Source organism: Trachypithecus francoisi, unplaced genomic scaffold, assembly GCF_009764315.1.
Source record: "Trachypithecus francoisi isolate TF-2019V2 unplaced genomic scaffold, Tfra_2.0 Lachesis_group2, whole genome shotgun sequence".
Lineage (NCBI taxonomy): Eukaryota > Metazoa > Chordata > Mammalia > Primates > Cercopithecidae > Trachypithecus > Trachypithecus francoisi.
The window spans coordinates 138,046,131-138,070,065 of record NW_022681465.1 but is presented as its reverse complement, the minus strand read 5'-3'; the positions used below and the strand labels follow the sequence as shown (position 1 = coordinate 138,070,065).

At 49.8% G+C, this 23,935-nt stretch overlaps 1 protein-coding gene across 3 annotated transcripts in view; it reads right to left on the bottom strand.

Moving 5' to 3' along the window:
- Window positions 1–23,935, bottom strand: part of PPARGC1B (PPARG coactivator 1 beta) — a 126,567-nt gene that overhangs the window by 20,796 nt on the left and 81,836 nt on the right. For 2 of the 3 annotated variants that reach the window (XR_004429987.1, XM_033180549.1), the window contains exons 2-5: window positions 13,800–13,973; window positions 7,551–7,763; window positions 3,643–3,759; window positions 784–1,906 (exon numbers count right to left, since the gene is read on the bottom strand). Coding sequence is in view for 2 of the 3 variants with exons in the window: in XM_033180549.1 (XP_033036440.1) it covers window positions 784–1,906; window positions 3,643–3,759; window positions 7,551–7,763; window positions 13,800–13,973 (1,627 nt within the window). In the remaining variant the exon portion in view is untranslated. The remainder of the gene's footprint in view (window positions 1–783; window positions 1,907–3,642; window positions 3,760–7,550; window positions 7,764–13,799; window positions 13,974–23,935) is intronic. The other variant, XM_033180550.1, reaches the window with a different exon arrangement.

The following is a 23,935-nucleotide window of genomic DNA, read 5'->3' as shown; positions in this document are numbered from 1 at the left end:
GGGCAGGCGACCAAACACCTCTGCCACTTTTAGAGAAGGGCAGAACAACTCAAATCCACCTTCCATCCCAGGTCTCAGCTGGGGGATCTACTTGGATTTCGCAGAAAGTACAAACAGGTGCAAGGGTGACCCCTTCTGGCTAAACATGTAGCACAGTGAGGAAGAACTTGACTCCAAGTCCCACTGCTGTGGGCTCTGGACAGACAGCCCTGCACAGGGCTCATCATTAAGTAGCTCTGTGCCTGAGTTTCTGTATCATAAAATGGAGACAATGACAGTCCCTACCAGAGAGGCTTCTTGTGAGGACTCAATAGGGACAATCTGTTAGTCCGAGGCCAGTGCCAGCACGGTAAGTACACAGTGGCTAACTGTTGTTATCATTACAGTTCTTAGCAGCATTTAAGACTCTAGCTGCATTGCGGAGCTGAATGTATAGCCTTATGCTTCTGTCACATCATCCCCAGTGAGTCTTCTTTACAGTACCTATTGCAATTTGTAATTATCCTCCTTTTCTGTTTACTTTTTGACTGCCTGCTTAATTCGTTAAGTGGCACCTTGCCCATGCGAGATGAAAAACTCAGATGCATGGGTGTTCTTCTGAAGATCTGCTCCAACTAGCCCAAAGAAAAGCTGAAAGCCAGGGATGGGAAGGGACTTGTCCAACCCCACATAACACTTTGTTGGGGGACGGGGACTTGAACACAGGGCTCCTGGCTCCCAGTGCAGAGGGGCATGCTGCACCCCATCCCTGCCCCCTCTTCGCAGACCACCAACTCAGACTACCTCTGGGAGGGAGCTGCGGGCAGCTGGGGTCCTCATCCGTGTCCCCACACCCACTCTCACAGGGACTCTCCAGGGCAGGGATCTGGGGTCCCCGTAGGAGCTGCTGGTCTTGGCCACTGTCCTCGTCCGTGGGGCTGCCCAGCTCCCGCTCTATGTTGTAGGCCTTGGGAGCCAGGCACAGTGAGGACAGAGCACCTTGGGGCTCCGAGGGGACCAGCGGCTCATCTGCAAATGTCAGCCAGGGGCCCAGCTCAGGGTTCAGTCTCCGAGAACGCCGCACAGGGCACACAGAGCTCTCCAGCTTCCTCCCCAGCTTTGTCCATGGCAGGCCTCGGCCTGGCCTTTTCCTGCCCCACTCCTCCTCCTCCTCTTTTTCTTCTTCCTCTTCCTCCTCCTCTTCTTCCTCGTCTTCCTCCTCCTCCTGCTGCAGCCTGGCAGGCTGGTGGACCTCCCCTTTCACCTCCAGCCGCAGTGGGCGCAGGCTTGGTCTGGGCCCAGTACTCTTGGGTGAAGCTGCGATCCTCACCTCCTCCACCGAGGATGGGTGACCAGGGGAGGCCTGTCTGTCCTTCGGGGGCCTGGGCCTTGACCGAGGTGTGAGGGAGGCATAGACAGGCGTGGCCAGACGGTAGGGTTTGCTGACATCACAGAGCACGTCTTGAGCCAGAAGTTCCCTCAAAATGGAGAACTCAGCCCAGGAGGCTTTGGAGGGGTGCCGGGACCAGGGCCGGGATCTGACCTGCTGGGAGGGGTTGCTGCAGGCCTTGGGGAGTGGCTCAGGGGCCTGTGGGGGCAGCTTCCTCTGGGGGAGGCAGTAGGTGTGCATGTAGCGAATGAGTTGCACCATCGCCTGCATGTCTTCCTGGGAAACCGGGGCACCGGGGTCTGCCCTGCCCAGAGCTAGGGAGTCCCGGGGAGAGGCTGGAGCTGGCTGGGGGCTCGGGCAGTCCTCACCCGGCTCCTCGTCCTCCTTGGCAGGGAGCCGGGGGCTCTGGAGGCGTGGTGACTGCAGACCCCTATCCTGCAGGCAGGACTGTGCTGAGGTGAGGTGCTTATGTAGTTCTGTACAACTCCGGCTCTGAGACTGCGTCATGGGAGCCTTCTTGTCTTGGGTGCTGTCCACCTAGAGAGGGAGAGAGGCCAGAGTGAGGAAGGAGGCCCAAACACTCCTCCAGTGTGTCTTATCCACATGGCCACTGGCCAGCCCATTGTGTCTCACCTGGATCATAGGAACAGCCAGGTTTCCTTCATTCCGTCCCCAGCCTCTCACACAGACTCGGGCACCTGGCCGTGCTCAGTGGATGAGGAATGAAGGAATGACCAGCCTCCTAACAGCTCTCCCACCCATGGAATTTCGCTCCTGCAGATCCTTCCAGATTCACTGACAAAGCCCCACTCTGACCATTCCACCCCCTGCTCCATACCCTTCAGCCAAGAGCCGGGCAGTAGATTCATGGTAGCCTGGGGCTGGGTATAGGAAGCACTCGCTGCAAATGAGCACCGGGGGATTCATCGATCTCAGCTCACTGCAACCTCTGCTTCCCAGGTTCAAGCCATTCTCCTGCCTCAGCCTCCCAAGTAGCTGGGATTACAGGCATGAACCACCCACACCCAGGTAATTTTTTGTATTTTTTAGTAGAGACAAGGTTTCACCATGTTGGCCAGGCTGGTCTCAAACTCCTGAGCTCAAGTGATCTGCCCACCTCAGCCTCCCAAAGTGCTGGGATTACAGGTGTGAGACACCGCGACCAGCCTGAATGATGGATATGTTCTAAAACTGGATAATGGTCATAACTGCATGGGTGTAAGTTTACTAAAAGTCATAGAATTGTACTTTTACAATAGGTGGCTTTTATGTATGTAAATTACACCTCAATAAAGTTTAAAAAAACAAAAAATTCAGTAGCTCCTAGTGCCCACAGGATAAAGGGGAGACTCCATGGCTGGATGTCTGAGGTCCTCTACACTCGCACCAGCCAACCTGTCTCCAGTCTTAATTCCCCCCAATGTGACTCATCGTTGTGCTGGGACTTTCTAGCAATGGCTGTCAGATGCATCTCACTTCTCTGGGGAAGTTCCTAGGCTCCCAGAGAGCAAAGAGCTGGCTCACAATGGGGTGTGGCTACTGCTCCTTCAACAGAATGAGGCATGAGAGGGTAGACCTTTGTTTCAGGAGGGCCAGCCAGGACAAGTAGGGAGGGAGCAAAGGGGCTCATTCCCCAGAGAAGCCCCAGCAAGGGAGAGGCTCCTACACTGAGCTGCTGTCTGAGAGGGACCTGATTCTGCCTCTGAGGATGAAGAATTGTATGCAACAGTTCCCAGAAGGAAGGTTCAGGACCAGGAAGAGGAGGGGTTGTGTGTAGCCTTTGAGGACAGGACCGCTTGAAAGCCACCTGTTACACCTCTCCTTGTTAGGCTTGGAAGATGGGGCTCGAGGAGGAAAAGGGATGTTCTTTGACCCTGGATATCTATGACAGAACTTTAAACTCGCCAATGGCTCCCTGAGGGGGGAAAAAATCCAAACTATTTACTGTGGCCTCCACAACCAGTGCAATCTTGTGTTTTGGTCTGTCACTTAGTCCTCTGAAGGCTGGCCACACTTTCCTCATCCTTTCTCTAACCTGCGTTAACATCTACCAGTGTCTGGAACAATGAAGTGTGAGAACGTCCAGGGCACCTTCTAGAACCCTAAACTAGGCTGGATCTCCAGAAGCAGTGCCCAGGACACCAGCTAAAAGGGCTGTGGGAGGAGCGGGAAGAGATACTGGAAGTTGATTGAACTCACTATCCTCCACCACAGCTGAAGGCTGCAGCCCCAACAGACACCTGGGGCAGATTTGGGGGCATGTGAAGAAATACCTTGACACAAGGCCGTTGACTTTTAGATCTGAGGCCTGCCTGGTGCCAGGCGCTCCCTTCCTTCTGGGTGTCAGAGCTTGACGTTGGGTAGGATGTGGCCAGGAGGAGCTTCTGCAGCTGAGGGAAAAGCAGAGAGGACAGGAGCCGGGGCTGAGCCAGAGGACATGGACTGACCTTGGGCATCACAGGACCACAGGGAGAACACAGGGTGGGCATTCCATGACCTGAGATGATGATCCCAAGATACTAGGTGCAGATGGCAGATTGTCTAACAATCCCGAACACACATAAGTATCCTAGTAACATACAATTCCTTTTCAGAGTTAATAACTCAGGGAAGAGCTATGACTTTGAAAAAGTCAAGCAGGTCTTGGGTAATGTCTGTCTATTCTACTGTTAAAATATTATGATACAGTTTTATTGGGACATTCTAACTGCACACACGCACACACACAATCTGGAAGGTTAGGTACCAAAATGATTCTCTGGTGTGGGATTCCAGCTGATTTCCCTTTTGTTATTTTTGTTTATTCGTATACCTATAACAATTAATTTCTTAAATCAAGTAAGGTAATACTTGTAAATGGCAAAAAAAAAAAAAAAAAAAAAGACACATCACAAATACTAAAGGGCAGACAATTAAAAGCAAGTCTCTCTCTTGCCCAAAGTCCCTCTCTCCCTCCTAGAGGCAACTCCACTAACTACTTTCCGGTGAACCTATCATGAGGCGGGCTTTCATTATACAAGAATATATATGTAGTCATTACCTCCAACCCACCCTGTTGTTTTGTTTGTTTTTTTTGAGATGCAGTCTCTGTCACCCAGGCTGGAGTGCAGTGGCAGGATCTCGGCTCAGCCTCCCAAGTAGCTGGGATTACAGGTGGCTGCCACCACACCCAGCTAATTTTTGTATTTTCAGTAGAGATGGGGTTTTACCATGTTGGCTAGGCTGGTCTCAAACTAGTGACTTTAAGCGATCGCCTCGGCCCCCCAAAGTGCTGGGATTACAGGAGTGAGCCATTGTGCCTGGCCCTACCCTGTTGTTTTTACACAAGTGGAAGACTACACTTAAGCTTCTTTGGCTTTTTTTTTTCTGTAAAAATTGTAAAAGCTCTTGTGCTTCTGCACCCTGAGGGCAGGTACACAGTGTACCTGAGCTGAGAGAGCAGAAAGTTGAACACATTTGGATTTTCCACCGGAGATCCTAGCCAAGCTTGAGAACAAACTGAGAAAGATCAGAGATTTTAGTACAGCACGGAGAGTTTCCCTAGGGGACATGCCACCCCAAGTCACTCCAACAAGGAATGCCAAAGGCCCAGGGGCCAGAGAAAAGGCCACTCCACACTCTTGAGGAGCCACAGGATCCTGGCCACCCCACCTACACCCCAAACCAGCACCCACACGTTTGTGACTTGTTCGATGGGAAAGGATCCTAGGACTGGGGGAAACAGACCTCATTCTAGCCTGGCTCAGGCCCGGTGCACTGTGAGAGCCTTGATTCCTCCGTCGGTATAATGAGCAGGGGCAGGGAGACTACATGGCTGGATTAAAACCTCTTTTTTTGACTCTAAGAATATGACAGAAGTTGCTGACCTCAGAAAATCACACAGACACACAGAGGTCCACGGGTCCTTACAAGTCTGTTGGTGGACTCTCTGGGATCCATGGCCCAACCTAAGGTCCAGGTGACTTCTCAGGGCCTTTTTGTTTTGTTTGCTTTTTGTCTTTTACAGAGATGGGGTCTTGCTCTGTCACCCAGGCTCGAATGCAGTATCATGATCCTAGCTCACTGTGGCCTCACACTCCTGGGTTTAGGCAATCCTCCTACCGCAGCCTCCAGAGTAGCTGGGACTATAGGCACGTGCCACCATACCGGGCTAATTAAATTAAAAAAAAAAACAAAAATCATAGAGATGGATCTTCCTATGTTGCCAAGGCTGGTCTCAAACTCCTGGCTTCAAGGGATCCTCCCACTCAGCCTCCCAAAGTGTTGGGATTACAGGTATGAGCCACTGTGCCCAACCCCTCAGGGCCTTTCCAGGTCTCTGTTGGTATGCAGGGAGTCTAGACAGCAAGTCTGTTTCCTGTGTGCCTTGCACCATGGCTGAAACAGAGGCACTCAGTAAGCATATAGGGAATGAAGGTAATCTAAGGCATGGGAGGGAAACCACCTTTGACCAGCAGGGGTCGCGCTTTGCCTCTTTAAGGTTTGGTCCCTCTCCAAAGGCCCCATGCAGAAATGGCACTAGAATGCTTGTTAACACTCATGGTTGCACCAGGAGTATTAGTTCACATTTACTGAGCAATTCTATGTGCCAGGCACTGTTCTAAGTGCTTTATGTGTATTATCTGCTGTAATCCTCCTAATAGCCTTTGACATAGGCACTATTATTAACCCCACTTTATAGATCAGGCAGCTGAGGCTTAGAGAGGTTCAGGATGTGTGCCTAAGGAACATACAAGTAGTAAATGGCAGGGCTGGGATTCAAACCTAGGCGCTTCGATTCCAGTCTGAAAGGAGGCAGAACCCCCTCTTGGCAGGAGCCATAATGTGGGACTGAACATATTCTGTGCCTGGCATGGTGGGTGCTTCACACTGCTTTGGGGAACTTGAAGGCAGTGGGAAGGAATGGAAAGGGTCCTAGACTAGGAGTGAATATCTGAGTTCTAGTCTCTGCTGGTACACTGACTTGGTGTGTGACCAGTGGAGATACCTTCCCCACTCTGGGCCACAATTTTCCCAGAATTGGGCTTGAGGGTCACCAAGGGCCTTTCCAGCTCAAACTCTCCATAACCTAAGAACCCTCCCAGCTCAAACAGGCTCTGATTTTCTAGCTGAGTCCTGCCAGCCTCCAAGAGCTACAGCACCAAGGGAGGGGATCAAGACAGGCTGAGCAAAGCTGGACTTCACACTCTAGGACAGCTCAGCTTCGGGTGCTCTCAGCCTGGATTAAGAGCAACTGCTTCCAGTAACTTCTGAGTTCCAGACTCCTTTGAAAATCTGATAAAATCTGATCTTCTCCCTAGAAAGCTGCTATTCCATGTGCACCTTTCCACATTCCATACACACAGTCACACAGCATTTAACTTCTGCTAGTGGAAGTGTAAACCAGTCCAACCTCTTTGGAGGGCAATCTGGAAGTATCTGCTTAAACTGGAAAATCACAGATCCATAGACCCAGGAATTTCATTTCTAAGAATCTGTCCACTTACATGTCACAAAGGCCTGTGTAGGAACAGTCACTGCGCCACTGCTTGGAATGAGGAAGGAGTTGAAACAACACAAACACCCAACAGGGGAACCAGCCCATCCCTACCAAGGAACATAGCACAGCCAACACAAAGAATGAAACAGAGCTCTACATGCCCATCTGGAAGAGCTTCCAAGACACACAGTTAACCGTGAAAGCAAGGTGCAGAGCCCTGTCTAATGTAGACTCCCTTTTGTAGTAAAATCTTTTAAAAGGTAGAAGAGGAAAGTCACAGAACAGATCAGTAACCATGGTTACCTCTGGGACAGGAACAAGCAACAGAGAGAGGCCCAAGGAGGTTTTGCTTTTAACTGTCCACTTTTACTATCTGGATTTTTACCATGTGTGTGCAATCTTCAGGAAAATGTTTTGCATGCAATTTCAAGGATTTTACACATAACTAGGTCAATCTCTAAAGTACCAAAGAGCGTAGAGAACGCAGGTGAAGCCTCTGTCGTCAGTTCCTCTGTCTAGGTGGGAAAGGTTAAGCCTGGGGGGCCTCACACCTTCAGTCCAGGCTCTCTGCGGTGATCAATATTGCCAGTGATGCATGGAGTCCCCTGCAGGGCTGGAGTGGATTGCTCTGCAACCCGTGCCCTGAACCAGAAACCTAATCCCAGGCTGCAACCATCACTTCTGCTATAAGTAGGTTCTCACCAGTGAGAGCTCATCCACCTCAGGGGCTGGGGCCGAGGGCTTCTCCGGGACAGGGCTAGGGGGCGCAGATGAGGGGGCAGGCGAAGCTGAGGTGCATGATAGAGCGTCTCCACCATCCAGGGCTGGGAAGGCAGCCAGACCCACGTCATCTTCAGGGATGTCATCCAGGGTCTTGGTGAGCTCTGCCAGGAGGGCCTCATTCTCACTGTCAATCTGGAGTGAGGAGGGCAGGAGGACCAGAAAGGCAGATGGGGAGATGGTTAGTCACCACCTTAGACTCAGTCTCCACGGTGGACACCAGCTCTGCCCAGCCGGTTGGCCCACCATCACCCTTCTGCCATACCTTCCCCTCAGCCGACCCCCACCCCCAGCAGAGCTGCTCAGTATTCCTGGCATAGCAGATACCCGATAAATGTGTTATTGACTCCAAGAATCCCAGAATTTTATGAACAGACAGCAGGTGATAATGGAAAGGGCCCTGCCTGGGAGTCCCACTTTTGGCTCTGCTGTTTATCAGTATGTGACCTGGACACAGGGCTATCCACCTGAGCGACGCCTGCCTCCCCTACCAAGGACAGAGGCTGGCCTACCACACTGGTAGCAGCAACCTGTTGCAGCCCCTCAGACCCTGGGGTCCAGGCAGTATGAAGGCCAGAAGCTCCAGGGTTCAACTATGACAATAATAACCACAGCAGTGACGAGGCAGCTATCATTTCTCTGCGGGTTCCCAGAGCTTACTCTCCTCATTCACTCCTGAGGAAGTAGCAAGTATGGTGATTAGACACTCAGGCTCTGGAGCTGGGGCTGGACCCCAGGTCCCATACTTAGCAACTCTGGGCCCTTAGGCAAGTTAGTTTTCTCATCTCTCAAGTGGAATAACACACAGCACACATTTCCTAAGGTTACTGCTGAGGACTAGATGAGTAAACTTAGGTAAGATGCTTAGAAAACGGTGCCTGGCACAAAATAAGCACTTGCTACTGTGAGAACTGTAACTACTACCACTACCACTGCTAGTGCTGCTACTGTTACACGATTTCTGCCAGGACGATGATGATGATGGTGGTGGTGGTGGTGGTGGTAACTGCTCCCTGCACTCTTTGCTCCCTTCCTTCCCTTTCCCGGTGGCTACGCTGTGCCTGGCTTCATGCCGGACGATGGTGATAAACAGCACGCAGAGACTGACATGCCCAGCTCCCATGGAGCTTACCGTCCAGTAGAGGACGGGGTGAAACTAACAAACAAGATCATTTCAGAGTGTGAGAAAGGCTAGGAAGAAAATAAAAGGAAGCCATGATGGAGAAAAAGAATGTGGCGAGGACTTACAGGCTCTTCAGGGTGGTCCCAGATGCCTTCTCTGAGCAGCTGATACTTAAAAGTAGGCTTGAAAGACACGAGCCAGGTAAAGTGTTAAGGAGGGGAGATCCAGGAAAAGGGAAACCCCAATCAAAGGCCAGGGGCACAGCGCTTGGCTGAAGAGAGTAGAAAGGCTCTGTCAGGCTCAGGGAGGCCTCACAGCAACCTCGCCCAGGGGCGCACAATTCTGATCTCCTTTTTGCAGCTGAAGACACAAGCTCCTGGAGGCTCAGCAACTTGTCAGGGCTCACGTAGTAAATAACATCCAGAGCCAGGACTTGGACAGCAAGTGTGCCCCACGCACAGATGAACCATAAGGAGGGTCAGCGTGCACACCCCCAGCCCACAGACCCCCATGCCCAGAGGCCGGGTGCCGAGAGCATGTGGTTTCTAGGTGAGGCACCGAGTGCCTCATTTAGTAAGGCCTGGTCCCCGGGCTGTTCTGGCAGCAGGCACATTCTGTCACATGACGCCTCCTCCGGCACTCTTTCCCATCCCAGGTCAGGCTGTTTATCCTTTCTGCAGGAAGTTCATCTGAAATACACATCTCGTGACGGCCTTTTGGCTGCACTAAATCTGTTCCAGGCCTTACAGCCGGAGCAGCAGCTGAGAAGTTCGAAGGGGGAACACGGGGAGAGAACAAACACGTTTGTAATTTTTAGAACAGAGCTAAGAATAAAAGAAAGGTCAAAAGAAGATTTTGGTTGGGCCTGGCCCAAGCCCTGGGGACGGAGGCCCGAGGGTAGATCAGGGCCCGAGGACTCTGGCTTTAGAATGCAGGGGGGCTCACTGGCTGCTCCCCACTCTACCCACAAGTCTCCTTCAACCCTCAGGCCAGACTCCCAACCCTGTCCAGCTCAGAACCATCTGTCCAGCTTGATGGGGAGTTAAGATCCTAGAACCTGGAGCTCAGTGACCACTCTTGGGGTTCTGCCATCAAAAGGGTGATCTTAGGCAAGGTTTCCCTCCTCTATGCCTTGCTCCTTTCCCTGTGAAATGGGAAGACATGATCCCTGGCCAGCCTCCCTCCCTGGGCTCCCAGAAGGCCAAGTCTGGAAGCAGTAATGAGAGTGCTTTGTAGAGTGCTTAGGTCCCTAAGCTCAATGCCTGGGACATGGGAGGCACCACAGGCAGATTTACTGAATGAAAGAATGAGTGAACCAAACAATGAACAATGGCGGGAGGCTAAGTTCAGTGTCTCAAAGACCAGATTCTAGAGGGAAGTCATTCAGAGATGACATCATCAGCACTGCATGAACTGAGAATTCTCCCTCTTTCCCAGGGACAGTACCAAGGGCCAGAGATACTGTGAATTATCACAAATGTCAGAGCTGGAAGGGCTCTCAGGAACCACGTAGTGAAGAGAGATTTCAAACGCACGGCACACACGCTACTGCTGCCCTGTATTGCTAACGGCCTCTTCCTTCCATGCCAGCATTTTTCCTGATGCAGGGCTTCAGGTGACAACTGCCAACCAATCACAGTTGGCACTCACAAGGAAACCTATCTGCCATTGTTTTTTGGGGGGCGTGGTGGCAGGGGAGGAAGAAAGCCCTAGGAAAGAGATCTTTCAAGGTCACACAGTGAGTCAGGGGTAGGACTAAGGACTAGAACCCAGGACTCAGAGAGCCAACACTGACTTACTGAGTGCCGGTCATGGTGCTGAAATGAGTCCAAAATGGCAAAGACCTCAAGAAGTACCCATCACGTTGGGTAAAAGCAAAACTGCTCCCCTTCTCCCCACCTCTCCCCACCCCACTCCACTGAAACAGCCAGGAGGGGCTGGAGGCCCTGAGCCCGACTAGGAGGAGCAGCCAACCCTGCCCACGCTGGTCACTGCTTTCTCCAGCCATCCATCCCAGGGAGCTGCGCCACCCCTCTCCTCTTCCCCAGGCCCATTAGCTCGGCTCTCCCTGCTCAGCATAGAAACAGAGTGCAAATTAATGGAGAGTTAATCAGCTGAGGAAGGGATATTAATAGACTCAGCCCCACCCCCAGTCTTTCTGAGCTGATCTCATGCGGGAGGAAAAGAAGCCTTCAAGAAATCTGAGGGAAAAGCCTTCATTTTGAGGACCTAGAGTGGCTTGAAGAAACGTCACGGAACAGAATGTAGGCTACCAGGGCAGAGAGAACACTCAGAGATCGCTACTATCCAGGGGGCTTAAATTGAGGTTCAAGAAACCCAGGAAATTGGCCACCTCCCTCACATTTTTCTGGGAGTAGGTCCAGACCCAGTGACTTTCTTCCTGTAGCCTCAACAGATTGATTTGTCCGCGTTCCTTCCTCATTCCTCACATGGGGAAACTGAGGCCCAAACAAAGGGAGCTACTCATCCAAGGACACACAGCAAATTGTTGCACAACAACCAAACACCTGCCTTACTCTAGAAATATTTACTAAGGGCCTGTCATGTCCCATCCCTAAGGACTCTGGGACATGCAGAGAAATGGAAGCAACGTTCCCATCCCGGAGGAGGTGTCAACCCTTGCAACTGTAGCTTGTTCTCCACTCTCCCAGTTTGTTTCCATAACAATGGTGCCATTTCATTGTTAACAGAGCTTGGCATGGGCAGCAAGGCTCCATGATTCCCATTGTTCCTATAAAGAAACTGTCCAAGTTGGTGCCAGAAAGGGGACTAGAACCTATGGCTCCTAGATCCCAGCTCAAGGTTTTTGGAATGGGTCAGTTTAATCAGTTCCCTTCATTCAACACCTATGAATTGAGTCCTTACAATGTGCAAGGGCCCCAGAGATGAATAAAGTGTTTGTCCCCAAGGATCTTGCAGTCTGAAGGACACACATGTGTGTAAGAGATGGGAGCCCATGAGCGGGACTAAGTGACCAACTGCCTTAGGAGGAGGCATCATGAGAGCTGGGTGTTGAAGGATTCATTCAGTGGATGACTGTTAAGCCCTGACAAAGTGCCCGGCATTGTGCAGAGCCCTGGGAATACAACAAAGAACAATGCAGACACAGCCCACATTCAGAGTTTCCCATGGGCAGGGAGCAGAGGGTGGGGACAGGTCCCAGTCACATGCACAGAGGGTGCACCGGTGGGCAATGGATAGAGCTAGCCTAATCTCAGGAGAGCTGGAGGAGTGTGCAGCCCACGAAAGGGAGAGGGGCTGGGAGGGCAGAGCTCGGCCAGCTGTGAGGACTGTCTTCCTTGCAGGGCTGGGGCCGCACCAAGCTTACTTGAGCCTGAAAGCACTAGTAGGACCTCATCAGAGGCTTGCCGGTGGGTCTGGCCGTTCTCTAAGTAGGTGGGGGGCCTATACAGTCTTCGTGGGGATGGTTTTCAGGGAGCATCCAAACCCCTTTCACTTATGAGTTCTCTGCAACCTAAAAGCATTTTCTGGAGTTGGCCCCCTAAGAGGAAAGGTGCAATATAGCAAAGGAATTGTCCCCATTGTTCAAGCAAGAAAATGGAGGTCTCTGGTTGGAGCCAGAACTGCAGTTTGGTTCTGGTAATTCCTCACTGGGTTGGCAAAGGGGTTCCGTATAGCGGTGAGGGGTGTGGGTTCCTAGATTACAATCTTTGCCTGGATCCTTACTAGCTGTTTGACCTTGAGAGAGTTACTCAACCTTCCTGAGTTTCCCTTTCCTTGTCTGTAAAACCAATTATTAGGAGTACACAACTGATAGCTCCCCTTCCTCAGAGAGGCCTTTCCCGACCACTCAGTCCAAAGTCCCTTCTCTATTTCCTTTTCGCCCTTATCACAAGTGACTACTGTTTGTTCACATGTTTACAGACTGTAAAGTCCTCTGATGAACACAGTGCCTGACACATAGGGGGCTCGGTAAACATTTCTAGAAGGATGATAAAATCCATCAGGAGGACGCTTGGAAAGGATGCTTGCAGCACACCACCTTGGTGTTCAGCACGCGTGATGTTATTGTTGTTATTATTATTATATTGTCAGACAGACACAGGGAGCTATGGCTTCTGCCCCTGATCTTTAAGAGGGAGAAAATTCCAAGAAAAGAATCATGAATCTGAATGTGTCCATCACCCAGTTAAATACGGCCAATCTAATTTCATCTATTACCCTCTAGGCCGCACACTCCCACCCACACATGCAAATCCATGCAGAGTTTGCTTTCTTCTGAAGCAAACCCCAGACATCATATTATTCCGTAAGAGGCCTTCTTACAGGAAATGCTAGCCATTACATGCCCCTGAGGCTCAGCGCTGGAGCACAAGGGCTAGAGAGACACAGGCATAGTGGTTCTTGGCACTGCCTCTTATTAAAGAACCTCTAGGCTCCAGCTGAAAAAGGGAGATAATTGTATTTACAACTGAGAGTTGTTAAGAAATGTAAATGAATTAATATACACAAACAGAGACAGCCCTCCCACAGAACAGCTGCTCAATAAATGCCAGTCATCTCATTATGGTATCATCATGGTCATAAAGTCCTGGCTCTGGGGGCAAGAAGACTAGGTTTGAATTCAGTTCAGCTACTGACTAGGTTAATTGCCCTAGGCACAGGACGTAACTTTTCCAAGCCTCATTTTCCTTATCTGTAAAATGGGAAAATACTGGAGCCTGTCTTGCAGGGTGGGGATGAGGATTGGATGAGATAATGTACGGAACAGAGGACCTGCACCTCTGTGGCACACAAAGGGGTTTGGTTCTGCTCGGGAGGCCTAGAGAGCAGTTCATCTCACCCTTACTTTCCGGAGGTGATACAGCAAGGGCCAGGTGAGGCGTGTGAGCTGCGCCAGATCAGGGGCCGATCCAGCACAAGAAACCGGGGCCCAACAGCTTTGGTGGGTGAGGGGACCTCTCGGCATGAGCAAGTGCAGGAGAGGGCAGAGCAAGGCACAGCCGGGATTCTGAGGACAGAGAGGCCTGACAGGGTGGGAGGAGGGGAGACTGGAGAGGGCATACCTGGAAGAGCTCGGAGTCATCGGGGCTGTACTGGTTGGGTTCAGTCTCTGAGTTCTCTGGGCACCACTGCAGCTCCCCAAAGCAGGTGGCTGAGTCAAAGTCGCTGGCATCCAGCTGGGAGAGGTCGAGTTCTGGAAAGTCAGCATAGAGTTGCTCCTCTCCGGACCCTCCACCCTGAGGAGACAGGAAGGAAAGAGGTGGATCAGAGCTGAGGCTGGCTAGACCCAAGCAGGGGCCCTCTCAATAATGATGCAGCCAATCTGGACCTGTGGCCAAGGCCTGATTTTGCCAAACGACCAAGAAATGGAAAGATCAGCTCCACCCCTTGGTTAAATCTTCTGGTAGCTAAGCTAGGCCCCAACAGTACAAACCCCCATGCTGTTCTCCCCTCTGCACTCCTACACATCCCTCAAGGCCCTACCCACATACATCTCTGTCCTCTTACCAGAACTGTTTTGTTGAAAACTTTATGAGAGACTGTAAATGAGGAGCCAATCCTTTACATATATGTCCCCACTTATAAGTGGACTTCTTGAAGCTAACAATGCCTCTATATTAATAATGAAACAAAAACAGCAATAATAATGACTGACACTAATGTGTGACTACTAGGTTCTGAAGAAACATCCATGTTCCCAGGGATTTTATAGGAATATATGTAATGTCTAAAATTACATATATGATGTAACATATGATGGAGTATATATGATGAACATAAAATTACATATATGATATAATATGATGGAACACCAATCGGTAGACAATATGTAAATAAAGTCATAAAACACCCCTATCATGGGCCGAGCATGGTGGCTCACGCCTGTAATCCCAACACTTTGAGAGACCGAGGTGGGCAGATCATTCGAGGCCAGGAGTTCAAGACCAGCCTGGCCAACATGGCGAAACCCCGTCTTTACTAAAAATACACAAATTAGCCAGGTGTGGTGGTGCACGCCTGTAATCTCAGTTACCTGGGAGACTGAGGCATGAGAATCACTTGAGCCCAGGAGGCGGAGGTTGCAGTGAGCTAAGATCATGCCACTGCACTCCAGCCTGGGTGACAGATGGAAACTGTCTCAAAAAACCAAAAACAAACAAAACAGAACAAAAACAAACAAACAAACAAAACACCCATATCATGAAATACTACAGTGCTGCTGAAAAGAATGAAGATCTGTGTGTTCTCCAAGACACATTAAATAAAAAACAAAGTTGTAGAATATCAGCATGTAAAATAGAACCCCACATGTGTAAAAAAAAAAAAGAAATCAAGTCGTATATTTCTCTATGTAGCACAGCATGTATGCAAACACACAGGAAAAGATCTAGAAGGTCATAAACCCACCTAACAGCAGTGAGTGGGGGAGAAGGGAGCCACAGGTGACTCGGATAGCAGCACTGCCTGAATCAGTGGTTCTCAAAGTGTAGTCTCAGACGGGCAGCACTAGAATCACCTGGAAACCTGGTATGTTGGAAATAATATAAATTCTCAGGCCTAATCCCAGAGCTACTGAATCAGAAGGCAATCAATTTCTCACCCTGGTCTCCCAAGTTTAACGGTCACCAATAGAAGAGCTGCCCTAGAGATTCAGAAATAGCCTGAGTTGGGGGGGCTGACACAGAAACAGAAGGGCTTGGTGATGTTCTGTTGGCCCTGGGGCCTGGCAGAAGTGAGTCGAGATCCCCATTCACCAGCTGTGGACTTTGGGCAAGTCCCTTCACCTGTAAAACGTGGACAACAACAATATCTGCCATCTATGTTAAGATTTAAAGAGGCAATGTCGTTATAGCCTGGCCTAGTAACTGCTCAATAAATGTCAGCTAAGAGTAATATAACAAATGATAATAATAATGATAAAACAATGGTGTTTCATGGTAGGCTGAGAGGAGCGAAAACTGTCTCGGAGAACAGAAAGAGGCATATGTGACACTTAAGAGAAACAGGTTTTCCCCAGACCTTTTCCTTAATTGTTCCCACTTACTAGGCCTCATAAATTATGAATAAATGTATATTATTAGCTCAACTTGACACAGGAAAAAGGCTTTTATCCAAATTTGGGTCAAATGTCTTAATTGGCATTTTGCAAGAATCCTGCGTACACAGGTGGCACCAGGCCCAGGTCCTCTCAAGCCACCGGTCCCCTGCCTTCAAGCAGGCAGCAAGGTGCCCAGCAAGTCTGTCTCTGGGAGCACGGCTCCACCACCCTGCCCACCACCTGCCTATTCTTTCTCCAATCCACATGTATTCCACAATCCTCATTACTGAGAGCCCAGTCACTCTGAGCCAGGCACTGTGATGGTGGGTGGGGAAGGATGACATTAAACAAATAATCACACAAACAAAACATGTGATTCTAAATCGTGACTCTCCAGAGAAGAGCAGAATGCTTCTGAACCTGACTGGGAATCTGAAGGTGAGAGGGACACAGGTGCTTCCTCAATCTCTGGGTCCCCCATATGCCCGCTTCCCCGCAAGCCCAACTGTCATGCCCCCCAACTACAAATCACCAGCACTCAGTGGCTGCCCCTGCTGCAGGAACTCAGGTGGATTCTCTCGGCTGCCTCTTGAGAGCTTCTTTCTCCTTCGTACCCAAGCAGACCGTGGGGATGCAGCCGGGGTCCTGTTCTACATAGATAATTGGTTTGTTTCCTGTTTTGGGCCATTTCTAGTAAGTCCGCAATATGTGCGTACAAGTCTTGTTTGGACATATGTCTTTACTTCTCTTGGGTAAATACCTAGGAGTGAAACTGTTAGGCCATATGGTAAGTGTGCGTCTAAGTTTATAAAACAGAAAATTGTTTTCCACAGTGAGAGAACACTCATTTTGTACGAGTGTTGCACGCTCTCTAACACTTGGTATTGTCATCAGCTGTACGAGTGTTGCACTCTCTCTAACACTTGGTATTGTCAGTCACTTATTTAGCCATTCTAGTGGGCATGTTCAATGCTACTATGAGCCAGGCACTGTGTTATATAAGACTCAGCTCCTTCCTGAGTTGACATCTTAGTGAGGGAAGAAAACACATAAATATTTCATTCTAGACTGAGTTAGTGCTATGAAGGAGAAACAAACAAGGTGCACTGATGGAAGATAACAGGAAGCAAAATCTATCATTTTACCCTTTTTATTTTTGGAGACAGGCTCCTGCTCTGTTGCCCAAGCTGGAATACAACATGGCTTGATCACGACTCACTGCAGCCTCAACCTCCTACGTTCAAGCGATCCTTCCATCTCAGCCTCCTAAGTAGCTGGGACTACAGGTGTGCACCACCACACCCGGCTAATTTTTCTTTTTTAATTTTTTGTAGAGACAGGGGTCTATGTTGCCCAGGCTTATCTCAAAGTGCTGGGATTACAAGTGTCAGCCTCTGTGCCCAGCCCAGAATCTAAACCAGATGGAATGTCAGGAAAAACTTATTGAAGGAGAAGCCAGGCAGCGGAAGAGGTGGGAAGAGGACTGCAGGCAGAGGGACCGTCAGAGGCAAAGACCCCAGTGGGGATTGAGCCCAAGGCATAAGGCGCTGAGGTCAGTGAGGCTGCAGCTTGGTGACTAGGGGTGGGGGATGAAGGAAATGGGAAAAGATGACACTAGGAAGGCTGGTGGAGGCTGGATCAGGTAGGGATCGGAAAAGGATTTGGGTTTTACCCCAAGTGTGATGGGGGTAGGGCCGGCATAGAAGCAGCGAGATGGTTTAATAGCTGTTGTAGCCATTCAGGAGGGGACAGGTGGTGGGTCGGGGAGGTACCTCTCAGACACCATCTAGGGACTGTGGGACAGAAGGGAGGGCCAAAAGCAGAGCCACAGGTTGCTAGGCAGCTGGGGCCTCCCAGGCCAGCAAAGCCCCCAGCAATAAGTTCTCGGGTGAGCTCTATGTTCCAGATCTCCCTCTCTCCAGTAACTCAGAGCAGACGCCTTTGTAGGACTTGCTTCTTAGAAACAGCTTTAGAACCAGAGTCCCAGAATCCCAGACTAGCCAGGAACCCGCAGCTCTGAGGTTGTCCAGGTAAGTCATGGTGAACAATCTGGGAGGCAGAGGTCCCTCCAAAAACCAGACAAAAGCTATGGACATTTTTCCCCACAAGATGCAGGTATGCGCACAAAATGTACCTTAACTTTTAGAACTTCATAGAACTAGCTGAAGAACTCCCGACCTAGCTGGTCTATCTCCTTCACTTTGCAAATATGGAAACTGAGACCCAAAGAGGATAATGGATTTGCTCGGGGTCATCCGGTGAGTGTCCTTCCCTCGAAACCATACCACCTCCTTTACAAAATGTCCACAAAATGGCTGTGATGGCTGCACTTATTGATTGCCCATAGCAGCTCAACATACTCAAAGTGTACCCAGCACATAAAAACAAAGAAACCTCAGCTTCGCGCCTTGTCAATTAGGCTAAGACCACTCTCTAGCTAAAAACCATTAAGCACCGCATTAAGAGTGATTTCTCTGGCCATCTCCATATTTAGAGAGGCTTTTGAAGGAGTGCTTCAAGTGGCCCAGTTCTTTTTGAAAGGTCTGAATTAAGGCCTTCTTGTCCTGTCCTGGGAGCCTTCTACAAGCCTTGCCAGTGGAGCTGGAAGGTCGAAGCACAAACTAACAGCCACTGCTATCATGGAGTCCTTACTAGATGCCAAGGCCCATGCTAGTAGTGCCTTCTATACATGCTCCCACCAGTCTTACTTAAATCAACCTAGCAGGGTGGGTGCTACCGTCCCCATGTCAGCAAGTCATTTAAATTAGGTTACTAGGGCCAGGCACAGTGGTTCACGCCTGTAATCCCAGCACTTTGGGAGGCCGAAGTGGGCAGATCACTTGAGGTCAGGAGTTTGAGATCAGCCTGGCCAACACGGTGAAAACTGGTTTCTACTAAAAATACAAAAATTAACTAGGTGTGACGGCAGCTGCCTGTAATCCCAGCAACTCAGGAGGCTGAGGCATGGATGGCAATGGATGCAGTGAGCCGAGATCGTGCCACTGCACTCCAGCGTGGGTGACAGAGCAAGACTCAGTCTCAAATAAATAAATAAATAGTTAGTAACTAAGTAAATAAATAAATAAATTAGGTTGCTAGGGCTTCCATAACAAAGGACCACAATGGGGCGGTAGCTTAAACAACAGATGTCTGAGATTAAGGTGTCTGCAGGAATGGTTCCTTCTGAGAGTCTGTTCCAGGCCTTTCTCCTTGGCTTGTAGATGACCATTTTCTCCTTGTTTTTCCATGTTTTCTTCCCTCTATGCGTGTCTGTCTCTGTGCCTAAATTCCCCCTTTTGATAAGGACACTAGCCACACTGGATGAGGGCCCACCCTAATGACCTCATTTTAACTTATCTCTGTGAAGACCCTAGCTCCAAGGAGGTCACATTCTGAGGCATGGGGGGTTTAGGGCTTCAGCACACCTTTTTTGGGAGGATACAATTCAACCATAACACCCAGGGTCCCAAAAGGGTGAAGCTGGGATTCAAACCCAAGTCTCTTCTCTCCCTATGAAGCCAGGACCCTCATCCATCACCCTGCTTCTGAAAGTGAGAAGGAATATTCAAGACCATTCATTCCCATCTACAGATGGGGAAATGGAGCTTCAGGCAAGGGTTGGGGATGGCCCAATCATACGGCAAGTTTGTGAGCCAGGACAGACCTGGGACCGAACACACTGAACAGGACGCTCGTGTGTGCAGCCTCTCTGGCCCCTCTCTGTGCCTGCTCACCCCCTGCTGTGGGCCCCCCTTCTCCAGTAACACCACACCGCTTATCTGAAAGGACTGTGGCTGCCCCGAGCCAGGGAGATAAATGACCCTGGCCATGGATTAATGGGGTTTCATCCAGACTCACAGAAGTGGCTTCATTGGAAGCTTGTGAATCTTGCCGGAAATTGATTCCCTGCTTAAGAAAGAATGCATCTTCAGGAAAAATTGGTGGCTCTATGTTCCTGGCTATAATCAGCAAATCGCCTAGCACAGTGCCTGGTCCAGAGCAGATTTTCAGAACTACTGAGTGGGAAGGAAGCTCGAGGAGGTGGGGCGGAGGGGTGGCTGCAGTGACAGCCTGGGTTCTGGGTCTGTGAGGACTCACTCTGCATCCTTCATTGGGTCACCTCCCCGCTCTGGTCCTCACTGCCCTCTCTGGAAAAGAGAACATAAAACCAGATAGGCCCTCTGGACACCCCCTGCTCAAGCATTTGATATAATTCTGTACTTATCAAATTTCTGAGATCCACATAGGCTTTGGGGAAACAGGCAGAACTCAGCATTTAATGAACAAATACAGGAATGTATGTGTGAATGACTTTCCAGAGGGGAGACGAAATGCAGAAGGACTGTCTTGAAATGGAAGGTAGCCTAGACGAGGGGGGCAAAAAGGCCCTGGCTTTGCGGTTAACACTGACCCTTTCAGATCAGGACATTTATGTTTTTTGCGACCTTGGTTTCTATTGACAAAATGCAGATAATAAAAACAATCCTGCCTCCCAAGTTCTTAAAAAGATAAAGTACCACAGGTTGGGAACACGGCATGGATCAGACACCCATGAGTGGTGGTCATGGATTACTATGGTCTGAATGTTTGTGATCCCCCAAATTTATGTTGAAATCCTTACCCCCATGGTGAGGCCATGAAGAGGCAAGGCCTCTGGGAGGTGATGAGGTCACGAATGGGAGGCATACCCTTATAAAACAGACCCAAGTAAGCTCGGCTGCTCCTCCCACCCTGTGAGAATACGAGAAGCTGCAATCTATGAACCAGGAAATGGGTCCTCACCGGATACGAAATCTGCCGACGCCTCGATCTTAGGCTTCCCAGCCTCCAGAACTGTGAGAAATAAAGTTCTGTTGTTTATAAGTCACCCAGTTTATAGTATGTTGTTACAGAAGCAGAAACAGACTGAGACACAGATATGGCACTTTCTAGTTCCCAAGTGACATTCACAGCTGTGCTCTCATCAGTACCTTCCCAAGATGCAGGGGATGGCCAGTGGTTAGCGTTTGCATTTGACTGATGGGAACACTGGGGCTCCAGGAGGGTCAAGGCTTCGTGAACTCATCCCCTGACCCACATCCTCAGTTCTAAACCTGCCAGCTCACCCAATTCTTTTCTGTCAACTTTGACCAGCCGCCTAATCCCAGTGTCATCATGGCTGGTGGTTTCTGTTGAGGGAATGATCTTGCCCTGCCAGCCAGACCATGCTGGCTCTCTTCAGGCAGGCCTGTGATGGTGGGGAGTCTGGGCCCCCACCTGGCTGCACTGACCTCCTGTGACTGCCATCTTGGATACCCTAAGTCCTGCCCGACTGCCAGCTTGGTGCCTCCTTCACTGACAAGAAGTTGTATTTGATGATCTGAGATAAGTTATTCTTCTTAAACTGCTGTCAGGAACGAAGACCTGCAATGAGATCTACTAGGGTGGCAAGCACACGGCACTGGGCTCACCGTTCCCTCTTTCCATGTCAATACCACTAACTGTTCCCAGCCCAACATCCTGCTGAGCCCCAAGCCTTCTCAACACGGAGCCTCAGCAGCTGTTACTAATTGATTAGAAGGGGCCTAGTCTACATTATGACCCTGTGCCTCTACTTACCTCCTAGGAAGGAAGTGTGGGAAATACCTATGAAGTCCCACATAGCCATTTCACTTTATAAATGTTTTGTTCCTTCTCTCACCTCTGTTATTTGGCCTGCCTCTCACCCATTGCCTTCCCAATGGGTGGAAGCCCACTGAGTTTCCTCTGGGAAGCTGCCCTTCCCTTACCCCCAAGCAAGCAATCCAGGGAAGCACATCCAGGCCAATTAAAATATCCTATGGCCACAATAACTGGTTGGATTGGGTGGGTCAGAGCAAATACCAGGAAACTGCAGGAGCACTTGGACAAGGGGGCTGCGCTGGTTGGATTCTGTTCTGAATAGGCTGGCAGCCCTCTTTGCCACTACCCGCAAAGGGCCTGCCTGAGAAAGAAGCCAGAGCAGGGAGGGCAGAGCCAAGAAACAGAGATAGATTCCCAATAAAATAACTGAAGCACTTGGATTCAGCTGTGCCTGAAGGCAGGCATTCCCTGTGCTCCACAGTTCCATGAGTGAATACAGTCCCTCTCTACATTACATGCCAGTTGGAGTTTCTACCACCCATCAATGAAGAAGTGATAACTTATTCATCTCTCTTACTTTATGAAAAAAACCCCAATCTTCCCATGTCTTCCAAATTAATACAAATCACCTAAAGAAGCTTCCAGAACAGTGGGGAGAGTAGTTTATCTTAGTCCCCACAGAAATACCTATAGCATCATCTGAAATAAGACTCAAAGTCACAAACACAAAGTTAAAATAAGTGGACAGAAGAGAGGGGCTCTGAGCCCAGCCTAGAAGAACAGAACATCTTAAACTCAGAGATAAACCAGACCATTGGAAGGGCCTCCCACCAAAACATTTAAGGCAAAAGATCTCAACCCGGCATCCAAGGCCCTTTCTGTGCAGAAGCATCCAGGTTCAGGCTGGCAGAGCTCAACCTTGGTGATTCTCAGCCTTTTACAGCCGGGCTTCAAGCCTTAGCCAAGTAGGTGCCTGGTCAGGGCTTGGCGTAAGGCGACCCGACAGGAGCGAGAGTGGATCTTCCAGCCCAGAGAAGAAGATGGGGTCCAGTGCTCAGAACTGAGCTCCAAGGCTGGGCCAGACCCAGCCAACCAGGAGGAAGCCCAGTTTCCAGGGACCTTGGAAGGCAGCTCTGCCTGGTAGGCAGGGCAACAGGATGGAGAAAGCTGGGATCCCTGACACTGCCCAGGGACACCTATCTCGGGATCTGAGAGAGGACTCAACTCAGAGCTCATCAAAATTCCTGTCATTTGGAGGCAGTTTTCTGCTACTTGCAGCCAAAGCTGATCCCATCCAGGCCTTTGGTATAACAGGGGCTCTCCTAACCAGCCTCTACTCGACCAACCAACCAGGTTAACCAACACTCCCCACCCTCTCCTGTAATAACACCCTTTACTAATGCCCAAAGCGCCCCAGAGCCTCAGCTGGTCTGCTCCCACCAGCTGAGTTGTTTATTTACTAAGATTCAGTTATTTCTTCCCAAACCCACTCGATAGTGTAATTACAAAATTTCATTAACTGGTCCATAAACAGAAAATATGAGTACAAAAGAAGAGATTTCAATGAAAACTAAGTTGAAGGCTGTGGAAGGATTCAAGGAAGTTGAGTTGCTAAAAAACCAAACAAACAACACTGTCATCAAATTTCATGTGAATGAGATCATGGTAAAAGATTAGGAGAAATTTGCAAGAATCAAGAAAGATTCAGCACTCAGACTGCTTGACAAGAGTCAAAGTTCTTGATCCACCTGAATGCATCCTGAAACTGGAAATTGGAATCCTGGCACCGTGGGTGTGGACTATGGAGGGAATCAGATGACTTAGAGTTTCAGTGCTGGCACCACAAACAGTCCTATAGCAAAAGACTGGCAAAAATGAATGTACATGTCATATGGCTTCGCTAAAAGACAATGTAGGCATGTGTTTCACAATTTTGAGCTTTATCTGACTTTTTCCTAGGAATTCCCCTCTGCAACTTCTGGGCACCTCTCAGCTGTAGTTCCCACTCTCATTAGATAAGAAGGTGACTACTGCACACAGGCTCTGGCCCACACAGCACAGGAAATAAAGCCTTATAATGGACTACTGTAATACAGAACCAGGGTTTTGTGCACTGGAAGGGTCTGGAGTAACACTTTTTGTGAATGAATCTCTCAATTTGCAAATGAGGGCATTGAGGCTGAGAAAGAGGGAACAGGGAGTCACCCAAGATCCACACAGCCAGCTCCTGACAGGGCCGGAACACAAACCGGGATCTCCCGTGTGACCTGTCTAGACCGGTTTCCAGAATAACAGGCCACTTCCTCAACATCTGTGGCCCATCCACCAAAAGTTCCACATTAGATTCATCTCTCTTTAAATGACAAGGGAAAGAGAGAACAGGCAGTCTCCTGGGCAGGTGTTATCTTACAGTCATCTCCTTACCCACTCCTATTGCCTGCAAGCAGCCCCTTATCCACTGAAGATCTGCAAAGTCTCTCGTTGCTGTGTCGGGGTGAGATGACCTGGGGTGGGGCAGCTCCTGGATGGCCTGGCATGTGGCTGTGCAGAGCCCAGACT